General features: G+C 38.5%; 1 protein-coding gene across 3 annotated transcripts in view; it reads left to right on the forward strand.

The window, feature by feature from the left end:
* si:ch73-63e15.2 (protein strawberry notch homolog 2) overlaps positions 1 to 24,760 on the forward strand; it is a 97,105-nt gene that overhangs the window by 45,009 nt on the left and 27,336 nt on the right. For 2 of the 3 annotated variants that reach the window (XM_007252641.4, XM_022669612.2), the window contains 2 exons: positions 23,314 to 23,469; positions 23,714 to 23,794. In XM_007252641.4, the coding sequence (XP_007252703.3) occupies positions 23,314 to 23,469; positions 23,714 to 23,794 (237 nt within the window). Of the gene's footprint in view, positions 1 to 9,216; positions 9,733 to 23,313; positions 23,470 to 23,713; positions 23,795 to 24,760 lie in introns of those variants that run through there. The other variant, XM_007252642.4, reaches the window with a different exon arrangement.

Raw genomic sequence — 24,760 nt, forward strand, 5'->3', positions numbered from 1 at the left:
TAAAATTTGACTTTTCAGCGGCGAGCTAGCTAACATACAAACTTTAGCTAGCTAAAGTGAGCTAGCTAGCCTTACCAGGGATAGAACTAAGGTTAGCGGAAAGCTAGCTAACATTAGCGGCGAGTTAGCTAACATACTAACGGCAGCAGAAAATTAGCTGGGGAGAGAACTAAAGAAATTATGTCTACATTTTAAATTGTATATACTGAGGTCTTAAAAAGGTCTTAAAAAGCATTAAGTTTGACTTTTGAAATGGTTCATGGACCCTAAGTATAAAAACAACACTTTCTCTTTGTAAAGGAAGTCATTTTGCTAAAAAAAAAAAAAAAAAAACAATGTCCTCATATAGGGACATTTTTTAAATATCCTTGTCATTTAGGATCAGAAGAAACCATTTAGTCCAAAACAAAATTTTCACTTCTACACTAAGTATAAAAACTTTCAAACTTAAAATTTTATGGGAATTTTTACCCAGCTTGTGTATTTCGTGTATTTATGTAGAAACTTTTGCCTGGGATTTCCGCCATCTTGTTTTCAATCAATTAAATGTAATCTTGTCAGGAAACCACTAGATGGTACATAGAGTCTACAAAAATAAATAAATAGAATGGCTCAGAAAAGCAGAAATGTGTTGTTCTGACCCAATGACAGTCTAGCCTTCACATATTGATTCCTGCCAAAGTGTCTAAGATTTAAAAGCTTGTGCATTTTTTCCGCTTCAACACATCAACTTCAAGCATACTGTTCACTTACTTCCTAATTTAAGGGTGTCTTCACACCTATCTTGTTTGGTCTGGACCTTTTCAGACTTTTCAGTTTCTCACAGTAACTACATTACCAACTTATATATAGACAATATATAATATATAGACATGACCTCAAACAATATATAGACATGACCTCAAAAGTTTTTTTCTTGACCTCAGTATTGCCCATTATGCTTTTGTTAGCCAGTTAAGGATAACCCATTAAAGTGTATGTTGCATGTGTGTTAACTTTCTATTTTATTTATTTTAATTTATTGTGGGTTATTTAAACAGTTCTGGTGTCTGTATAGTCTTAGTAATTAAAAGTTTATTGTTTTTTTAAGGATGTAATACAACACTGCCACCACCGCAAGAAAGCTTTGCTTTCTGTAGAGTATAACTTTATCTTCAGTAGCTATGAGTCCATTGATCTCTGCAAAGTTTGTAAGCGATACACTAAAAAGTGTGTCACAATAAAAATAAAAAGATTTTAGTACTGCAGGTGTCTGGGGGACAACTGTTCACTTTCATTCTGCGTAGGTAGGATGGTTGTCTGTTGGTTGATCAATTTAAGCAGTTAGCATTCTCCTCCAAAATGTCAGACCTTTTAAATTGGCTTAAAACACAGTAATATCACCTAAACAAAATTTGTTATAGTGACAGGCCTATGCCCAAACCTAAATAGCTGGTACAAAAGCCATGAACCAGACCAAAGGACCAAAAGTTAAATCAACTGAACCACAAGTCGGTTTGTGATGCAATTACAGCAATTTGAGACAGGCTATCACTGCCTGTTATGTAATAAAAGAGGAAAATTACGTCCCAACTTGGCAAGCTGAAGACATGCAGCAGCCATACCTTATTACTTTTGTGATCCTAAATCTACTGTAACTGTAGATTAACACCTAAATCTATACATGTATATGTTGGACGTGGCTGTTATTTGAGTCTCAGCCTAAATTCATCACGTTTGTTGAAGTAGATAACCTTTTTCATTATCACACTATGATTTCACCTCTGTCTTTCTCACTCTGTTTCTCACCCACCCACACTTATGTATCTGCCTGCAGTGTACTGGGCTTTGAGCTGATGTCTACTGCATTACTGACGAGTGGCCATGTCACCCACATGGGTTTTCAATTGCAGGGGGAGTGCGCTCTGCGGCTGCATCTCAGACCGCGTGCACTGTACTGAATAGCATGTCACGTTACACCATACACCACCACCATGTTTAAACACACTGTTTACTACAGCAGCATTGGGATTAAGGCCCAGCCGATTGGAGCGGCATGTTGAAAGACTCTCAGAAAAAAGTCTCTCACTCAAACACATGTCCTGTCCTCTCCTAGGTAACATGTGTTTGGATTTACCTGGTTTGACTCAAATTTGGCAACACAACTACCACCTCAAGCAGTTCACTAACTGTATCTTCATTAGCAATGATTTCATTGAGTTCCTGCACAATTTGCAAGTAATGAAGCAAAGCGTGTGTAAAAAAAAATTGCTGCACATTACCCTGTTTTTCGCACTATAAGGCTCACCGTAGAACAAGCCGCACTATCAGCATGTATTTTCTGGCCTATTTTTATACACAAGGCGCACCGGATTCCACTGGGTGGTGGTGGGGGTAACTAAGTTAAGTAAAGCTAAGCTATGTAAACATAACTGTTACAAAAAAAAAAATCTTTCAAAGTCAAATGAGCACTGGATGTGATGTTAATCTACACAGATTTATCTCCTGAAAACTGTTTATTTGGGTGAGTAAAGTACTTTCATTTATTTACAGTAAGCTTAGATTCCCAAATTTCTGGAAAAATGTATTAATTTTAGCAGTTAGCATTCTCCTCCAAAAGTGTTGAACCTTTTCCACAGCATGTCACATTACACCATACACCACCGCCATGTTTAAACACGCTGTTTAGTACAGCAGCATTGGGATGAAGACTTAGCCATGATAAGGAAAAAACAAAAAACTGTCCTATTGGGGCTGCAGGTTGACAGAAAAAGACACTCAATCTAACACTAACACATGTTCTGTCCTCCTGTTCCTCCTGTTCCTCTTTTTTCTGCATGGTTGTTTGTTAAGTTTTATATATTGTACCTTTTTCTCTAGTGATGCAGGATTTTTAGCAGTTTGAAAGGTAAAAGGTTGTCTTGGTTTATGTGATACGGTAGTAGTCTGGAAAGTTGATGCATGTGTATGCTGCAGCATAGCCAGCAGACTTTGTCTGATGGAGGGATCTGTACCTATTGTCCGTGGCAAGTCAGCAAGTAGTAATACATTTTGTACCTTTGTCACAGTTAAGCATGAACAAGCCATAATGTGTGGTAAACCCTCAAAGTAAACATATTGTTGTCCGCAACAGCTTATTTGCATAAAAGTGACAGAGCCCTTAAACGGCTCATATTGAAAGGTTAACTTTTTAGCCACATATTCGGTCAGTCCATTCCTTCTACAAGGTCTGGGTGAGTCAAAGTTTTAGAGTGTTCTTCTGAATAGTTCACCTTAAATCCACATCACAATTGAATGAGTAATCTTAACCATAATCCCATCTGAACACCGAGCTTGAGGTCACCTGGAATGTCTGTGGGGTTTGTTGACCCTGTTGTACTACTGCTCCTGTGTTCTTCTGGCTTCGATACGGAGAACGTATTGAAGTTTGCTAGTGGGTAACTCAACAGGAAAACAATACAGCCTACCTGAAGCAGAGAGCGATGAGAACGTGAAACCACAACGCAACCACAGAGTAAGAGCAATGTGCAGAGACCTCAACACTTGTGCATGCTTCACACAAGCACACATGCATACACACACACACGTGCGAATACACAAACATGCATTTGTAGAGTGCACCCCTGCAGAGCCAGGTCTTTAGCAGGGCTTTGAAGGTTTGATTTCTGCATTGTTACCTCTAACATGTGGGCAAGTTCTATGTTTATTTAAATGCAGAGTGAGATTACACTAAGAAAGAGAATTTCAGAGGAACTGTACAGTCGCTTCGGCTAGCGTAGGCTAGTTTAGCGTAGGCTAAAATTCTGCGGAATGCTTTTAAACTCAACAGCCAGCAACTCAAAACAGATGCATACATCGCAAAAAATTCTTGAACATTTAAGATTTTTGTAAATGACATGCTCAGGGAGAGTTGCGAGACTCCTGTAGTTCCTTTGGACCAATGTAAAGTATAGGTAAATAGTCCCACCCCCTAAATAAGTAAATAAGCAAATGACAGTGTGATATAATTGTTTACTTATTTAGATTTCAAAACAATGCACCGGCGCTTAACATTTACGTAAATGCTTGTATTAAACCATATTTAGTCCTGACCTTGCAGTTTGATTGGCTGAGAAGTATTCTATAAGTTCCAGTATCTTCCGATAATGGCACTCTAAACACATTTAAATTCATCTTACTGCCCTGAAACACAACAACAACCACCATTTTTTAAAAACGTTTAAATACTAGTCAGTTGCACAATTGTTAACAAAAAAGGACAAGGTTTAGTACCCTATAGTCTGGATACAAGATGATATACAGTTTGGCATAAAGACATGCATGTTCCCTATAATATAATGCAACACATTTGCTCTTAAATGTTGCAACTGGGCCTGTAGATCCTGCACACTTACCAAAAGCTGAAGATTGCATTCCTGTTGGTCCAATAAATTCTCAATTAGCAATAAACTGACAACCAGGCAGGCCAATGTGGTATTGCAGACTAACTAAGACATTACTGGAATACTGTTCCCATGTGTGGATGAGCGTTGTCCTGCTAAAAAATGCCATTAGAGGCAACAGCTGGCCACAGGATGTTCATGTTGCTGATCTCTCAGTATGCACTGTGTCATCATCCCAGATCATCATACCAGCACTTAAGGTGGAGTGTTGCTCCAAAGCAAAAGCAGGATGGAAGCACTCACCACAGGGTCTCAATCTTATCCACTGTCAGGTCCCAAACAGAACCAGGATTTTGTGCTAAAGAGTTGGTCAGAATGTCAAAAACTCAGTGATCTTTCACCAAGAAGTGCACTATAACATAGCCTCTAAAAGCATTTTTGCTATGCCCTCTTGTGGCAAGACCTTCACAGCTTCATTCCATCGTTCTTTCATTTATTTTAAAATGTATGGTTGTGGTCTCTAGTATGAATGAATGCCATGTGAGCTGTATTTTGTGAAAAAATTATCCAGGATAACAGCACTGCGAGCCAATGAGATGAACAACAGTTTTACAATAAAGACATTTTTACACTAATAACAGTCTTTGCGATGACATATGTTACTTTACAACATGTGTAATGCCCTGCTAAGTGCAGTTTAGCCACTGACCTAGTATTAGTGTCTCTGTAAAATGTGAAATCCACCGGAGATCCTATATAAACCTATGTAAACACACAGAGGTGGGAGTTCAGCTCCAGAAATAAAAATTTCACCCCAACCCAGGGTATATTTTTTACTTTATTTACTTTATCAAAGCAGCATATTGTTGGTCAGATTACATTAATAAATAAAATGAGTTGTGTAAAAATAAAAATAAAAGTTGTGTATTAGAGCCCACACAGAATGGTGCATAACTGCAACACTTCTTGATAACCCACAACATGATGGGGAATTACTTGAAAGTACCACAGACCTGAAGTGGTTGAATCATCCTTACTAATATCCTATTAGAGCAAATGACTACTCATTCATGTGGATTCCCAACTATGACACCACCTCGAGACGCCACTCTGTCGGGGGCTGGCAGTCATAGGCTGCTTATTACCCAGGTAGACATTGATCAGTGGGTCATAGTAGCAGCTCAGCTGGAGGGCTGTATGTTGTAATGCAGTTGGAATTTTAAACATAGCAGGTATGTTGTGCACCACACCATCCAGCTCTAGGCTCATGGTATTTTTATATACAGTAGACAGACAGTATGTAAAGTAACTGTGAAGTGTTACCTTGAAGAACGACTTAGGAATGCATACATATGTATAAGTTTTGAGGCCTGTAGCAGGAAGTAGTGTAGTAATCTAAAGCACTGCCACGATGAGAGGGCGATCAGATATCTGGCTTGAATCCCGTCATGCAGCTTGCCATCAGCTGCCAGAGCCCTGTGAGAGCACAATTGGCCTTGCTCTCTCTGGGTGGGTAGATGGCACTCTTTCCCCTCATCACTCCTAGGGTGATGTTAATCAGCACAAGGCGTCTGTGAGCTGATGTATCAGAACAGAGTCGATGCGCTTTCATGATGCTACTCCAAAAGCAGTGTGTAAGACTGGTGGAGGAACATGGCAAGATGCATTAAAACTGTGATTAAAACAGGGTTATTCCACCAAATATTGATTTCTAAACTCTTAATACTTTTGAATATGAACTTGTTTTCTTTGCATTATTTGAGGTCATAAAACTCTGCATTTTTTATTATATCTGTGATTTCTCATTTTCTGCAAATAAATGCTCTAAAAGACAATATTTTTTTTTATTTGAAATTTGAGAGAAATGTTGTCTGTAGTTAAATTGCAAAATCACATAAACTAATTTATAAACTGAAGTGGTCTCCTATTTATTTTTTTCAGAGCTTCTGTAATATGTCTTATGTAAAAATATGTCTTATGTAAAAATATGTCTTATGTAAAAAAACATTTCCGTCATTTTGAGGAGATTTACTTTTGCAGAAGTTTAGAAAAGAACCTGTTGTTTTTAATGGTATATTTTCCATTATTAACTCAGATACTAGTTTTAATTATCATGCAGACAGAAGACATTTTAAATAACTCAAAAACTGTATATAAGCACCGAAAACTAAGATGATAGTAATTATATGTACGGTAAGTTAGCTGAAATGTACAGAGAGAGAGGCAGTCAGTCTTTTAGCTTAACAGACACATGCTAGTGGCCAGTTAGAATGCTAAGCAGGAACAATCAGTCTGTGTCTGTAAAGATGAAAGCTTTAGGCATTGAAAGCTCCATTTCCTTCAGTTTATTTGGATAGAGTGTATTAATGAATTTTAACATGGTGTTTATTGGCTCCCTTCCACCATTCTGAGGTACTGCTCTGCTAGCAACAGAGCTAACACTAGCTATACTGCACTGGGAGAAAGAGAGAGGCACTTAGAGAGGCATGTTTTAGCTAGTAAGCTAATAATTACCAAAATAAACAATTACAGTACATGAAAATGTATAATATATTGTTAAATGCACCATTTATCTGTCTTTTGGTGTAGAACTAACATTACTAGATAAACGTTTTTGCGTGCACAGGTTTAGGGCTAGTTAGCTTTAGCTATGTATTTATGTTGGTGCACTAGCTAGCTTGCTAGCTCAGTTTGGGAAAGTTTTCACCTGTTTTACTCTTTCCAGACAAACATGAAAATGAAAACAATTAAAGAGCCACTAAACCCTAAACCATACTTTTTCATTAATAGTTAAAATGCGTTTCTTTAAAGTAGTGAAACATAACAGTCCTACTTAAAAATATTATAATATATTATATTATAATATAACATTTCCTAACCTTTAAAAAACTTGTACTTTGGTAATATAGTCTTCAATATTAAATTTACAATGTAAAAATAGGTACTGTATATGATTCTCTGCATGCTGAAGCTTACAGCACAATAGTGTTTTAATTATTAAAAAAAATATAGGGTTGCACACCAAGAAACAACAAAATATATATTTTTAATACTTTTGTAGTACTTAATAATATGTTTTAAAAGGTTTTACAATTCTACAGTAACGTGGATTTGTGAAAAAAAAAACATTATCTTTATTTTACAGTATATCATTATTTTACTCATTTTAATTTAAAGTGTTAAAACGAATGCACTAATGCCTTTTAAAGTAGTCTTTAACATTTCCTGACTAGTAAATCACCAGCCTGTGATATTACTGTGACAATAAGGATCGAACTGTGATTTTTACTGTAATAAAAAATTATGGTATTTTGTAAAATATCTAAAATATAAAAAAAATATATATATAAAATATAAAACATATACTGGCTTGTTTAACACTTTTTTTGTTTACTAAGTAGTTCCATATTTTTTTCTTCATAGTTTTGAGGACCTTTGAGGACTTTAGTATTAATCTACAATGCAGAAAAAAAAGAAAAAAAAAACACTGACTAAATGTTTGACTTGTGCTGTACTTAAAAACAGAAGTTAAAAATAGAAAAAGTACCAGTGTATTGTTGCAGTATGTGTTGCCTGATTACAGAACAGTTGTGATGTGTCAGGAATAGCCTCACAATAACTCCTGCTTTATGTGTTTGCACAAAGTAAACCATTAACGACCCATTAATATCCCTCATTGTTAACCTCATGCATGAGTACACCATTTATTAAACCAATAATAACCATCATTATTAATCTCATACATGAATACATATTTTATTAAACCTTGAATAGCTCTCATTCTTAGTGTTGATTGATTCTATTTTATATTACTTCTGTAAAATATCTTCTTTAATTAATATTTCAGTCGTTTTAAGCAGGTTTCCTTTTGCAGAAGATTAGGCAGGAGTCTGTGATTGCTAATGGTACATTTTCAATTATTTCTAACTCAGATACTAGTTTTTATTATCATGCAGACAGACGACATTTTTATATCTTTAAAGTGCTATGCATAAACATAATTGAACAAAACACCAGCAACGTTAAGAAAACATACACAAGAAGCAAGTATAAGATAAACTCAGAACCAGAACCATAAAATTAAAAGCTAATGTAAAAAGAAAGGTTTTTAACTGTTAATTAACAGCATTAAAAATGATTGAGGGAATTTGACAAATATATTTATTGGTAACGTGTTCCACATTTTTATTTTTCCAGGTTTTAATATTTATACAAGGAATCTAGAGGAGGTAGATTACTTTTGGACACGATTTGGGACATTTCATAGTGTTCTTTTTGCTTTTTACTCTCTTTTTGCTTTGTAAAAGACATACAGCAAATCACAGCTTGGCTGTAGAGTTTTTCTCAGTTCATATATTACTCCTGGAAGATTTCAGTAATAATCGTAACCGCGAGTCATATTAACTCGTTTCTCCGTCAGCCACGGCAGCTGCGTAAAAGTTAATTGCCTTGGTCTTTGCCCCCCATTCATAAGCCATGAATGAAGACGTAGCGGCCGAGCCGGAGCAGCTGAAATAATGTGCTCAGCTGGGAACCGCTGGCCTGAAGAGAATAATCTTTAAATAACGATTGGAGAGCATTAAACAGAGGCCCGTGAGCCGCCACAGTGCTCTAGAGAACCTGCATGCTGCGCTGTTTACACTACAAATGCGGTTGAGTTACACCATGTACAGTAAAGAGGGCCTGACTGCCAGTAACTCTAGTCACTTACCAACAAAAGCATCATTTCCTGAAAGCTCCTCCCCTCCTCCCCCTCTCGCCTCTCCCTCCTCTCCTCTCCCCTCCCCTCTGCTGCCCTCCCTCCCTCCCTACCACCTTCAGCATTGAGGAACTAAACCACAATCAATATGAGTGAATATGCGGGGCGAGTACCTGTCACTCCTCTTTTAGCAGAGGGGGAGAAAGTTTAGTAGGAAGGGTTTAGCAGATGTCTACTGCCTAGTCCTGCCTGCCTTGCTCCTCTCCTACCTGTTGTGTGTGTGTGTACATATGTGATCTTCTGTATGTGTGTGTGTAAGAGAGAGAGAGAGAGAGAGAGATCTTTTTTTGGAGCTGTGGAAGCTGTGGAAGTGCTGCACTGTCTCTATCTGTATTTCTCTGTCTTTCTTTTGAGTGTCCGTCACTCTGTCTCTCAGTCTCTCTCCTTTTCTTCTCTCTCTTTTTCTCTCTCTTTTCGCTCTCTCACTCCTCTGCTCTTCTGGAATGCGACGGCCGTAAGCTCGCCGGCGTTCTCTCTCTCCAGCGCATGGATGGATCTGTTGTTTGGTGGAGGTGAACAGCCGTGAGTTCTGGAGGAGCGCCGGCCGGACTCATGTCGCTCATGCAGTTTTGGACTAAGTTTTATGCAGACCTGGGACGTCCCCCGCCCAAGGTACAGGTCCAGTTTTTCTAAAGTTGCTTTTAAGCTTTACTCTACCTTTCTGGCTTTAATATACATTTGATATTGCTTTCTGATCTATGATCAACTACTGATGAATGAACCTGGTGCTGTTTTCAACCGTATTCCCATGTTGTTCACGGAAGTCTCTGGCAATGTGCCGTCTGCTCTAGTTTCTCCAGGTGTTTTTCTTCTGTTGTTTCCTTGATGAGATACGAGAACAAACTTCCTTGTCAACACAGATTTGACTTTTGTTATTGCTCGCTCTAAAAAAAAAAAAAAAGGAAAGCTCTGTTCTTGGATTCTTTGCACTCTTTAACAATCAACAGTGTGCATTAATCAAAAGGACCATTCTTCTATGAAGCCATGCATGAATTATTCTGAATCATATCCAGCCTTATTGATTCCCAAGTCTGTTTGTGTTGGTAATCAACGTGACGAATGGCAATCATCTCTGAGTTCCAGTAAGAGGTGGACACAAGCAAGCATTTCTCGGATTCTGCGCAGTCTGCGCAGACAACGAAATCTGAATAATTAGAATCTTGACTTGAAAATTCACGTCAATCTATTTCTATTGCATTTGATCAGAAATCCAGGATTTGATAACGCAGAAGCACTTTTCATACAAAATTATAAAATATAATGCCACACTTCCAAAAGTGCACAATCGAACATAAGGAGATACTGTTGTGAACGTAATGACGAGAACAAGCCGTTGACCCAGTCCTAAGTCCTAATTCATTCTTACTAAGGACGTGGAGGTTGTTGTCTTAATTTTAGTCTTCAGTTGGGCCAAAATCGTCAGTTTCAGTTTTCAATGTTTTCGTGCAGATGTTGAAAAAAAGCAGAGATTTATGAAAAAGCTGACCAAATAATGCGTGCATGTTTCTGGTGGAATATTAAATCTCTGTTTTCTCATAGTGAAATACATAAATAAAGGTGCACCAAAACAGCAAGAAAAGCACTTTCTATCTAGGTTTATTAAAAGTGAACGATCATTTTTTTCTTTAAAAGCAGGACAAAGACATTTAGGCTATTTGGTTTATGCAATAGTGGAAAAAGTTTGATTTCAGTTCCAGACAAAAATGTTGTTGTTTTTTTTTCCCATTGCGTCCCTAAACATAGGTCATAAAACTACAATTTCTACATGATATTTCCTGTTTCAACATATAAACAAATAAAAACACTTTTTTACTCTTTTACCAAAATATAATGCTCTGTTTATAATGATTTTCCTTAATTTCATGAATTGCACACTAGACTATATAGTTAGAAGTGTGTAATTTGGGACTGAATCTCTCTCTTTAGATGAGATAGTATCGCTCCATGCAGGGTTAGCATGCTCATTTAAGATTGTTTTGTGTTTGTGTGGACAGGAAAATTCTCAAAACTAAAAAATGAGAGGAATGTGTCAGTTTTTTTTTTAACATATCTGGATATGTTGGATGTGTAGACATAGCCTGAAGCTAAATGGAGTGATTGTGGATCTTCTGGAATAAGCAGCCCGCTTTCCAAATGGGACTGCAGGTTAAAACCACCAGAAAGTACCACTAACAAGTTCTGTCACCTGTAACTTTTACTTTCTTACTTCTTAAGTTAGGGATTCTCCAGACACAGAGCAGGCTTGGCCTGTCAGCAAACATTGGGCAAACTGGTCTATTTTAGGCCTGAATTTAAGGCGAGGCGTGTGCCTTACTGGAAGAGGCTGATGATGTAAGGCGCTTTGAGAAGCACGCACACATTTGGACACCTGTGCTCCAACAGTGTCATGCAAAACAAATGTGTAACAATACTCTGTCTGGTCTTTGTTTATTTTTATCTATTTTGGTTCAGTTATTCTTTCTGATATTTTGCCACTGAGAAGATGATTTCAGGTCAGATTGATCCTCCTGATTACAATGAAGTGGTCTACATAGCATCAGAAATAGCATTGGGTGGTCTCGTTTATGTGTTTTTTCTGTAACTTCTGTCTTGTGCGTCTTTGTCTCGTCTTTCTTTTCCCAAAAGTATCAAACTGCTGCAATCTCCTTAAGACTCTCCTTAAGAGAGAAAGAGAGATTATTCAGTTTAAAGCTCAATCATTTATTAATATATTTTTTCCAAAGCATCTCCTTTTCTCATTGTCAGAGAGAGTGTTCAGTGTAAAGCTCGCTCTACCGTATATAAATGATCTCTGTGCTAAGAAACCCTGTCTTCTATATTTTTTGTCTTTATTTTTGATTGGTCAAGTTGTCCCAAACGAACTGATAGAGCGTATTCAATGTGATGCTCAATTGCTTTTGATTAGGGTCATGTGTTTTTCACCCAAATAATTGAAATAATCATCTATATTGAAATAACGAGAGAGACACCATTCAGAGTGAAGCTTGCTTTACTGTTTATGATTTATCTTTGTGCTAACAGGGACTCTTAAGTTGTATTTTTTGCCTTTATTCTTGATTGGAGCTTTTTTTTCCTTATATTCACTGATATACTGAGAGAGGAAGTGTTTAGTGTGAAACTTTTATTTTGTATTTTGGTATTTCATTTTGATTGGGATCAAGTTTTTTTCAACAGAATCATTCTTAAGATCATTCTAAAATCATTCTTAAAATATTCCTAAGATCATCTTCACTGGTAGTCCGAGAGAGAGAGAGAGAGAGAGAGAGAAAGAGAAAGAATATTAAGTGTGAAGCTCGCTCTACCATTTATTGATAATCGTTATGCTAAGAGACTTCTTATTTTTTGCAATAAGAATTTTTTTTTGGTACTTTTTAAATGTATTTTTTGACTTGAGTTGTAGTGGTTTTGTTATTGCTGGGTTCATCTTCACAGCTAGCTCCCTGGATTGAAAGAAAGTGTTTAGTGTGAACCTCACTCTACCACTGAAATAACATTATATAAAATAGATTTTTTAAAAATTGACTGAAGTCAAGCTTAAGAGACTTAAGACTTTTATTTTGTACTTTTTAAATGTCTTTTTTTGCTGAGTTGAAGTTGCTAGGTTGCTAGGTTTATCTTCACTACTGGATCCCTGGATTGAGAGAGAGTGAATTTTTTTCCCATGAAAAGCATCTTAATGCTAAGCTAAACCAAGTGTCTCATCTTAACTGGTCTTAGTAAATCTCAGTAGATCTCAGTGGAGAGAGAGAGTTCTGTGTGAAGCTCGCTCTACCATTTATAAATGTTTTTTTTATTGAGGGGCTTCTGGGAAGCCCAGGCCAGCACTGTTACTCTGATACTTTAAATACTTTCCCCAACTTCTGACAGTAATAAAGATATATTTTTAGTCCAACTCGATCAACTGGATCAACCTGCTTTATGAATACATACAAGTCATGCTTCAGAAACTTGTAGAGTTTTTTTTTTTCCTTTTCTTGTCACGTTGTTTATTGTTCTGCACACTTCTTTACTTACTTTACTTTAAGTTTAAGTTCATCTCTGTTATTTACCCTACTTTTTTCTGCTTTTGACTTTATTTCACTCCTTTTTTTAAGTATTGCTGATGTTCTATCCTGTTTAAAATCTGTGCGATCAGCAGTTTGAGGCGGAACCTGTCAGAGAAGGTGATTAAAGATGTGCTGTGATGTGTCAGGAAGCTCTGGTGGTGATAGCGAGGTGGGTGATGATGAGGCTGTTAGTGGTCTGCTGTTTTCCCGTCACTATTTGTCTGGAGCGCTCAGTAAGTGTCAGGCGCTGCTGTGTGGTGTAACCTGACACATTGTTGTAATAGTGAAGCATTATTTCACAGGAGGAGTATTAGCGTCAGCCGTTCCTCTGACGTGCCTCCAACATCCCCCCAGCGAAAAGAACCGAGCGCCACCGACTTTGCTCATCTTCCTGATGACGAGCAGAAAGTACCACTTTGCTCTTTTTGATCTTTTGGCTCTGTTTTGTTCAGATGTGCCTGGATTTCCTCTTTTCCAAACCTCACAGGGTTCATACAGGCTGGCTAACGGTTAGAGAAACACTACGGGTGGTCCCCAAAGACTGCAGAGCGTCACTTATCCCCCCAACCCCCACCACACATACTCAAACACACAAAACGCACAGACACACACACACACATATACACACACCCTCTGTTTTGCTTCCTCTTGGCACACAGCACCAGAACTGTGGCTCACAGAGAGCTAACACCAGGTTAGTTCGGCCCTTTTGGCAATGCTTGTGTTGCCATAGCCAGGCTTGGCTGTTGGGACTGTTTGCACTGATGGTTCTCGAAGACCTTTGCAAAGCGTTTCGCTCACTTTCCCTCTCTTTCACTCTCTTTCACTCTCTCTCTTTTTCTTTCTCTCTCTCGCGTTCCTTCCCTCAGCCCAACCCAAAGCAAACAGAGCCTTCAAAACAGGCCGGGGTTACCGCAGAACACCACCACCTCCAAGACTTGAAAGAATGAAATCATTTGTGTTTTTTATTTTTTTAAGGTGAAAAGGAGCTCTGCTGAGAGGCAGTCAGCAGGGAGGTCATAGAGTTCAGGAGCAGTATGCATCCAATAGGCTGCACATTCTACACATTCAGTGCTTAAAAGTTCGAGTTCTTGCCGAAACTCCCAATAAACAGCAACAACCAAAAGTGCGACTTGCACACTTCCCAGACTGTGCCATGAATCCCAGTTGAGTCCCTATGAGTGAGGGAAGGGCTCTCTCTGTGGAAAGTCACTTCTAGACCAGACCAGGAGGCCTGAAAGCAGTGCAAAGTCACTCCAACAGCTAGTCCAGCAATTCTCCAAACTACAGTGTTTAGTCTTTAAACAACAATGTAGAGTCTTTCTGATGACCAACCCAGCGAACCTCTGAACCTTTGGATCTAGAGTCACACAGATGGTTTGCTTAGCAAGCCTCAGAACCACAATGTACAGTTTCTTCTACAGTCAACCCGTGGAACCTCCAAGCTGCACTGTAGAGTCACTGAGACAGCAGGTCTGGAGAGTCTCCGAGCCACAATGTAAAGTTTTTCTGTTTGCCAGGCCAGCAAACATCTGAAATGTAATAATCATGTAGAAGACTTTTTTAGCGAGCCTTTGAACCTCAGTGTACAGTTGCCGTAAAAGAAAGCCCAGTAAAAGTCTGACTTGAGATGTAGAGTCGCATAGACATTGCTTAGCAAGCCTCAGAACCACAATGTCAACCCAGCGAGCCTTTAAACCACAATGTGGAGTTTCTTCAACAGCGAGTTCATCAAAACCTCTGAAACACTATGTAGTGTTGCGCCGACTAAGAAAGGCCTGAAAAGCCTCCAAACCATGACGTAGAGTCACTCTACATGGACAGTAAAGAATCCTTTAATTCACAATGTGAAATGTCTGGAGAACATCCAATATATGTTGAAGAGTCACTCTGGTGGCCAGTAAATGAACCTCTGAACCACAGTGTAGTGTTACAATGACAGAAGACCTTCTTTTGCATCAACAGAAGGTCTGGAGAGCCCCCAAACCACGGTGCAGAGTCCATCTGGTGGCCAGCAAACAAGCCTTCGAATTACGGTGCACTGATTGAAGGCCTGGAGATCCTCCAAACTATGTTGTAGGGTCACTTGGACGGCCATTAGATGAGCCTCCGAACCACACAATGTAGTGTTGCAATGACTTGAAACACAGAGAACCTCCAAACCATGATGTAGAGTCATTTGTATGGCCAAAAAACAAGCCTTCGAATCACAATGTATATTGATAGAATACCTGTAGAACCACCAAACTATGTTTTAGAGTCACTCTGATGGCCTGCAGATGAGCCTCCAAACCACACAATGTAGTGTTGCAATGACTTAAAACACAGAGAACGTCCAAACCATGCAGTAGAGACATTAATATGGACAGAAAACCATGCTTTGGAATTACAATGTAAAGTTGCATTGACAGAATACCTGGAGAACCCCCAAACTATGTTGTTGAGTCCAGAACAACCAGAACAACAAATATAGTGTTTCAATGACAGAAGACCCAAAGAGCCTCCAATCTATGATATAGAGTCATTCTAATGGCCAGCAAACAAACCTGACTGACTGTTAAAACACACTTAGTGCCTCATTGCTAGCAAATATAACAGCATTCTTCAGCTTTTATTAAACCAAAAACAGAGAGCCCCACCTCACTGTCAGCATTTCTACAACAGTTCGATTGTATTCGACTTATGATTCATGAATCTTTGTTTCTGAGGAAGTTCGTGCACGCAGAAATTAACAGGTTGCTTCAGTTCTGTGGAAAGTGTTAATTATCTGGTTCTAGTGAGGTCAGTCTGGAACAGAATTTGGCCTTTATAGCTGTAAGCATTTGGACACTGTATGGACAAGTACGGTGAAGAAACTGTGTAGAATCATGCATATAAATCTCACCTGTCAGTACAGTACAGGATTGGAACCTGCCAGTCTGATCGTCTGGTCAGCAGCATCGGCGCTCCACAAGGAACTGTGCTTTCCCCCTTCCTCTTCACCCTGTACACCACTGATTTTCAGTACAGGTCTGACCTTTGCCACCTTCAGAAATTCTCTGATGACTCCGTGGTGGTCGGGTGCATAAAGGATGAACAGGAAGGAGAATACAGAGACCTGGTGAACAGCTTTGTTGAGTGGTGTACAAGGAACCGCTTGATCCTCAATGTGGCCAAAACCAAGGAGATGGTGGTGGACTTCAGGAGGAAGAGGTCCACAGCCAGTCCTGTTACCATCATGGGTCAGAATGTTGAGCAGGTGGATTCCTACAAATACCTGGGTGTTCTACTGGATATCAAAATGGACTGGAAGGCCAACACGGAGGCTGTGTACAGGAAGGGGATGAGCAGACTCTACTTTCTGAGAAGGCTCAGGTCCTTCAATGTGTGCAGCAAGATGTTGGAGATTTTCTACCAGTCCGTTGTTGCTGGTGCTATTTTCTTTGCGGCAGTCTGTTGGGGAAGCAGCATCAGACAAGGAAATACCAGGAAGCTCAACAAACTGATCAGGAAGGCCAGCTCAGTTCTGGGCTGCTCACTGGAGGGGTTTGAAGTGGTAGTGGAAAGAAGGTCACTTAAAAAGCTTATTGCTATACTGGACAACACAGCACATCCTCTTCACGATCTACTGGTCACACAGCGGAGCACCTTCAGCAATAGACTCATTCAGCTCCGCTGTAGCAAAGATCGCTACAGGAGATCATTCATACCGACAGCCATTACACTGTACAACAGCTCTTTACTGTACCGACATAACAAGGACTAACTAGTTCTTGCTCAATTTGCACCAGCTGGACATTATAACATCTCTAATATTCTGCACTGTCACTTTGTCCTACTTTTTTATACAGTGCTTTGTACTATATTTATGCACATTTTGCACATATTTGTACATTAATGTTTATACTGTTAATATTAATGTTATCACAGAGCACAGCCACTGTGCATATTTACACTAGTCCATTACTGCACAATTTCTGCATAATATTTATGTCAATAACTTACGCATATTATGTAAATTATATATCTATAGCTTTTATAATGTGTTATATTTCATATCTTTAATTCTTTTTAATTCTACCTATTCTATTCTATATATTCATTACTTGTGATACTTTATAATTATTGTTCTTTGCTCTTATTGTAACTGTGCTGCTGTAATAACTGACTTTCCCTCTGGGATTAATAAAGTTCTATCTAATCTAATCTAATCTAATGTTATCCACCAACAGCGTCCTCTTAGCAGTGTCTTGTAGGCGCTGTCTTGTGGGCAGCATTCTGTGTGCCCACTGATTAGGGACTAGTGGATGACCAATGCAGCAAACTATGCAGCAACAGATGTGTTTAAAAGTGTTTAAAAACTCCAGCAGCAATGCTGTGTGTGGTAATTCAGTTGAGCCTTGTGATGGAAATGAGCACGCACACTGGCTTTGCGCTTTTTAACTAGCTTTTTATAAGATCTCATCTACTTTAAATGAAGAAACTCTTTATTTTTTAGTATTTATTTTACCTGCATCTGTTTCAGTGTAATCTGCACATTTCTACAGTAAAAACTTGAACCTATTGTTAAGAGAAAGAATTTATAATACTGTATTTGAGGCCTAAAACCACTAAACAGTTTTGAAAGCTAAAAGAGGAACTTCTGATAAACCTTAAAGGTATGTTTTGCTGACTTTAAAGTTAAAACATATATGGATATTTGATTTCCAAATTGTTCACGATGACCAAAATGAGGCATATCTGTGTGGGAAAAAGCAGAGTGTCTTTACCTCATTTCCTGGCTCTGGAATATGAGGGGATTCCCTTGTGCTGGCTCAGCGGGGAAGAAGTGCCAGAGTGGCTGCCTCTTCCAGGAAGCCTCGGCTCCCATGCCTGTGGTCAGAGAAGAAGACGATGTGAAGCAGGATCAGGAAGTGAAGAGTTAAAGAACTCGGAGCTGCAGCATTTTACTGTCTCTGATTTCCTTATAGCGAATAGAGCTCGAGCTGTTGTTGTTATTATAGCTGTGTTTAGTGTGTCTAGACGAACAGAATCTTCTCACTCCAGGGACTCTGGGAAATGGCGCGCTAAGTGTAACTGTGGTGTGGAAGCGTTTGTCACATTAGGATTTCTCCTGAGATGCCCTGTAATGTATCAGTGAGCCATATCATTAAAACCACCTGCCGTATATTGAGTGAACCAGTGCAGCTCTGACCTGTTAAAGATCTCTGAATGTATCTGTGGTATCTGGCATCAAGGCTAATGTTAGCATACTGACTCAGTCATCAAGTCGTCACAGTTAATTTGCTGTTTACTTGCTGCCTAATGCATTATGGAGTAGTTTCCTAGACCGGGATTATGCCTACCATATTTTACAAACTGTAAGGCATTGTAAGGCACTGGTCTATTTTCATATATAAGGCACACCTGATTATAAGGCGCATTTTAAGCATCATTAGCAATGGGTGTCCCTAAGAAAACAAAACTGTAATGGAGTGGTGGATGTTAATCTACACAGATTTATCTCCTGAAAACTGTTTATTTGGGTGAATAAAGCTTTTAGTGCTAGTAAATGCTGCATGATAGGCCTACACTGAGGAACCCTGAAAGATTCAGTAAGATTCAGGGTGCTATCAGTTAGCAGTTCATTCCATCTAGCTTGTTTTAACACAGTAAACATGCAGACTTCAGGCTGATATACCCAACTCTGAACAGCGAGATTTTCTATTGAAAGATCTCCTTTAAAACTGCCCGATGTGTTTAAATAGTAATGCCATGATGCTATAAATGTAATGGTAAAACAGTGTCATAATAAAGTAATAACACATTACTTTTAACAAGCAGTGAACCTTTAATTGTTAAAAATGTTTAACCATCAATGTTTAATCGAAAGTTTAAATCCTAAATAAATCAAATAGAAGTACAAACCACAGTTTTAAATACAGCTGAGCAATTGAGGTCATGTATACATTTTACATGTTGGCCTAGCTGACAAGGAAAACATTATAACAACATTTGGCAACTTAGCTTGTAATGTTCTAGAAACTTTCTGAAACGACGTGTTACAATAATGGTTTGCATCACAACTTGACGACACTAACATTGTTGAAACGTTAAGTAAAAAGCAACATTCCCAAAACTAAAAATTAAAACATAGACACAAGCAAGCAATGTTGCAGAAACGTTGCCAGAACATTAAAAACTTTGAATGAAAACATTTTAAGAACATCCAGAAAACTTGACAGATTAACTGCTCTAAGAACGTAAACTGTAACATTCAGAAAATGTTCCAATAACCAAAAATGGTTGATAACATAATTGTTGGAATTGGCCCGTGTGTGAATGTTTGTTGAATTAATGCGTTTATTTACTTAAAGTTGCACCAATTGCTGATGCAGCTGTGCAAGAACACACCAAAACACCATTGACTTGTCTGTGTAGAGACATATTGCTTGTTGCATATAGAATATAACTCTCTGGAGCAGAAAATCAATAAATCAATATTTAGCATAAATCAATTTCCATGGCATTTTGTGTAGTGGAACTGTGTTCTGTGGAATATGGATGGTGCTTCAGACAATACTTTTGGGATGAGTTGGGGTCAGGTGTTGATCATCCAATCAATCCTGGCCTAGTCACTGAATGCAATCAAATACTTAAACAAATACAGTAGTGTATTCTACCAATACAGTGTCTAGTAGAGCTGCCCTTTTCTTTTAGCTCCAACAAAAGCCATTAGTCATCAGTGTTTCTGTCAAAGTGTTATTTTTGTTGTTTTTTTTTTGCAGCACAGCTTCAATAAAAGGAATTTATCCTCAACATCTGTGTTGAACTGCTAGAAAACGTGACTAAAACATGTTGTCAGTGCTGCGTCCGTGTTTTCAGTGTCGGTCAGTGAAGAAAACACTGCTGCAGATTGTATCACGTCCCCGATGGATTGTGAAAAGGAGGTCTATATATGGGCAAATGTGGTTTTTGAGCGCACTGCTGGGAAACATAAAGTGCTTGTTTAAGCAGTGACTGACTGGAGAGGATGAAGTGGAAGAGGAACATGCTCTGAGAACGCGGGGGGACTCTTCTGACCACAGGCTTTCTTGTTTTAAGCCACTGTAGTAAAAATGAGATTTAGCATTATGTCAGTTAGAAGCCCCATAATATAGGAGGACTATAGGAGGCCACTATACTGACCTGTGCTGTCCAGCTTGGGCTGTTAGTGTAGCTGTTATGGTTTTCTGGGTTAGAAATGATTGCTATAGAAAGTGTGTACCCTTTTGTGCTCTTTTTTTTGTTTTTTTGCTGAATTTACCGTAATAGACTTCTCCTGAGAGTGTGCCGCCACTTCGCGGTTTATCGTTAGCTTGAGAACAGCTCTGGTTTTAGGATGATTTTTGTCTGACGCAAAACCAAACTTTTAGAAATTGTCCTCATTTCCCTTAGTGAGTAAGTGACAGCCTACGAAGCTCTTTTTTGACCCACAATGTTTATATCTGACATTTTAAGTACACATTTAGCTGTATAATATGTCGAAGAAAGGTTTTAAAAAAGAGCCACATTCATTATTTGAACCTTTTTTGGTAAACATGGCAACCAACTATTTACTACAGGTCTTCTGTATATAGTCATTCCCTCAATTAATAACCCTTTTTTAGGAAGACATTATTTCTACCTGCATCTAAATGCAAAATCTTAGGCAAAAATTGGTGTAAACTTCTGCACCTTTTTCTGAGCAGAATGTTCACACAAGCATACAAGATGTGCATCAGCTATGTGTTTACTGCTTATTACCCCCTCTCTGCGAATATCCCTGACCTCCACAGAACCAGAGCAGCAGGAGAACGCATTCTGTCCTCCTGCAACAGGAACAAACAGGCTGCTGGAGTTTGAGTCAGAGCTGTTATTGGTTGGTGTTTCTCTGAGCGTTCCCACAGTTGGCACACACCTTTCCTCGAGCACAGCCACACCTCACTGCCCCCAGGGGTTATTCTTCTGTGTAAAGGCCAGGAAGGCTTTCGTGGAATTTGATTTTTATTAACGGCGGAATGGGCATTAACCAATCTTCACATCCCGATCTGAGGTGGTGATCATGATCCTGATTATAATTATAGTTAATTAATAATAGTGAATAAAGTGTGTGTGCAGTATGAGGCATCTTAGTGTAATGTATGGTAGGCTTGTCTTATGACTGGTACGATTAGCCTGGAAAAACATATTAAGGGTTTCTCTGCAAAATTCCAGACACACCTTGTAGGTGAGATGTAGATGAGTGTAAATAAGTCACATCCTGTACTGAAGCTCATTTTAATATACAGTTCTTGGGTATTTACTTAATTAAACAGACTGTAAACAAGAACACATTTGTTTTGGCTTATTAAACATATTTTTGGGCTGTTAGATTCATTAAAGAATACGGCTGTATATAGACAGAATTTTGGCAAAACATTAAATATTGCAGTATAGATCAAGTTACAAATCAATGTATTTCGAAATTGTGAAGATGATTTTTTATCAAATTTTAGAAGGTAAAAGTACATTTCACTGTTTATTCAATCAGAACAGTGGCAAGTAATTTAGTTTTAAATAAACCAATGTAAAAAAAATCAATAATTACATCTTTGTATTACTTCTTTTTTTAACAATAGTTCATTTTGAATATTATTTAATAATGGACTGAATTATGGTGTGAAGGATCATGTTTTGGGAAGTCAGTGGAAATTGTAGCTCGTCAGATGTAAAAACACACACACGCACACACACACACACAAAGCCCTGATTAGCTGAGTGCTTTGTCCTTCAAGATTAAGTAGTCAGCATTGCTTCTCCTGAGCTGGTCACCATAAAATCATAAAACTTCAATTTCTGCTGTTTTTCACTTTTTGCTGTGTTTTCTTTCTTTATATTTTACTAGACTTTCACTATGAATGGACCAAAAGAAAGGCTCCAAATAACTGTACATAAAATAATGTTACATTACATTAACTTTTATTGGAACTTATTTAAAAAAAAGATTGACGCTAATATAGTACCAGTCAACCAATTTTTTCCTACATTGCAAATTAATGCTAAAGTCATCCAGACTATAAAGGAACACATAATGTGCGAATCTGTCATCTTAGCGCAAGAGTTGCTACTTTGAAGAATCTAAAAAATAGAACACATTCTGGTTTGTTTAACACTTTTTTGTTTAGTAAAATACGGTAATTCCATATGTTTTTCTTTATAGTTAAAATAATGAAAAAAAAAACCCCACTGAATTTCTGACTGGTGCTGTATGTTTAGATTGGGCTTTTCACTGTTTATTTGATCCTGTATGTATGAGGTCAGGTCTGCCACTCCGTTCCATAAATCAGCAGGCTGTTTACTGTAAAACTCGTATATCTTTCAGTCCCCTGTCACTCGGGAGCCGTGTCAGTGCAGCCCAGCAGCGGCAGAAGCTGAAAGCTAGTCCACCACAGGATTGTTGTTCTTTCTGCTGAACCAAAGTCATCAGGAACCTGCTGGCAGTCCACATTTCAGTGCAGTTCCTGAAATATCTGAGAAACACTTGTTTACTTGGATTATGTGTGCTATACATATGGAAGCAAATACCATAAATATAAGGAATGCCTGAGGTCCTGATGGTTATATAGAGTTCTCTGTTCTAAAGAAATTTGTTGAGCCTGAATTGTGGGCCAACACAGACCCACATTTGACGTGTGTTTCTGTACTCATTTGCTGGTGTATTGGTTGTGCACTGGTTTGGAGGGTGTGAAAAAGCACCATTGCCAATGTAAAATTGATTGTAATCGATTGTAATAGAATTGAGTAAAATGTGCACTCAGCAGCAGGGGAAGAAGGTGAACTGTAGAGGAGCTCTCTGGGTGCACTCAGGAAGCAGCTATTAATTAACCACTGTAAATGATCTCTGTTTTACAGTACAATACTGTGCAATACAGTATAGTACAATACAATACATTTCAACACAATACAGAGCAATACAATATTGTGCTTTGTAATACAAAAATAAAGGTTAGAGAAAAGTTTTGTTGCTGAAGGTGCCCTTAAGCAAGGCAGTAGGTCACTAGTGTAAGTGTGTGTGTGTGTGTGTGTTGAGTACAACAGATGGGTTGTTGTATTCTATTGTACTATTGTGATTGTAGTTTTGCTTTTAAAGTGGTTTCTGTAATATTTTCTCTCTGTGTCTCCTGTGTAGGACCTCTCCTGTTTAGATGATCTGTCCAGCTCCACACTCTTCTCCTGTCCTCCCGATTCCCTGTCTGATCATGCGGTTGCACCGGGGCTGCTGCCCGACAGCCTGGGAACAGTTCCGACCATATGGGACATCAATACACCAGCACAGACCCAGGAGGTAAAGCTCGTCTTATGCACCCACTCTCCAGCCCACACACGGACACTGAACAAAGCACCACAAGTTTCTTCAGAAGTCTGAAAGATATTGTTTGTTACACTCCTACGCTGTAGCTCTCGCACTGTGTTGCCGGCGTTTCAGAAGCTGGCACACGCTCCGCGTGATTCACCGTTCACACTTCCCATGAAATTACATTTCATTTTCTACTTGATTTACTTTCACTGCTGCTTCTGTTTCCTTTCAGACCAATTCCAGGTTTCAGGGTTTGAACAGTTTAGAGGATCTCTCTGCTGTGATCAGCACTTCGTCTCTGGCAGGCATTCAGGTAATTTCAAACTCTTAAACTGTGTTTAAATGGAAAACCGATTAATCACTTACAATTTAAACTCTAAATTTTATTGTATTTTAAATTGATTTACCCTAAACCGAGCAAAGAAAGTACAAATTACATTCATAATATAATAAACAAATAAGCACTTTAAAAAAAATGTCTGTTTCCTCATGATATTACACGCTATATGTTGAGGATTTTATTTCAACATTACATATAAACATTACTGAAAATTGTCATAATTGAGCAGGTCTCAGACACATGCAGATGCGGATCAATACAAAGCAAGGTTAAAATAAGAGAGTAACACCGTCAGTACTCAGCAATGACTGAGAGCAAATGAGCCTCTTTTATAGGGCTAAACCGTGTGGCTAGTACTCAGGTGATTTACTTTCTGGAAGAGTCAGGTGATCTGGATTGGGTATAATGGCAGTGTGTGGTGCATCCTGAGTAATGTAGAAGGATGCAGATTGCAGGCAGAGCTGAGTGTGTGAGAAATAGGAGCGCTTTCAGTAGGGGTGGGAATCGTTTACTATCTCACGATTCGATTCGATTCCGATTTTGGGGGCCACGATTCGATTCAAAATCGATTTTTGATTCAAAACGATTTGAATTATAAAAATTTCTGCTTCTGGCTTATGAATCTTATTGAAAAAAAACCCTCCATAATATACACTGGTCCTGGAGCAAGTAATGTGTTACAAAAACAATAAAATGTGCAGGAATGTGGGTCCTCAGTGACAGAGAAATCACTGGGATATCACAATGACGTTAATGAACAATAAATAAATAATAAATAACACTGCTTTATTACCAGGCTACTAGCGGTGGTGTGTAGGTGACGCTGCTGGGCTGATGTGATGATAGCAGTGAAGCGCTAAAGTTCAGGAGCAGCTGCTGATTAACTAGTTAACTTTAAGGTCGTTGTATTTCTTCAGAAAGGGGGCAGGAGGTGGAGAA

Source organism: Astyanax mexicanus, chromosome 16, assembly GCF_023375975.1.
Source record: "Astyanax mexicanus isolate ESR-SI-001 chromosome 16, AstMex3_surface, whole genome shotgun sequence".
Lineage (NCBI taxonomy): Eukaryota > Metazoa > Chordata > Actinopteri > Characiformes > Acestrorhamphidae > Astyanax > Astyanax mexicanus.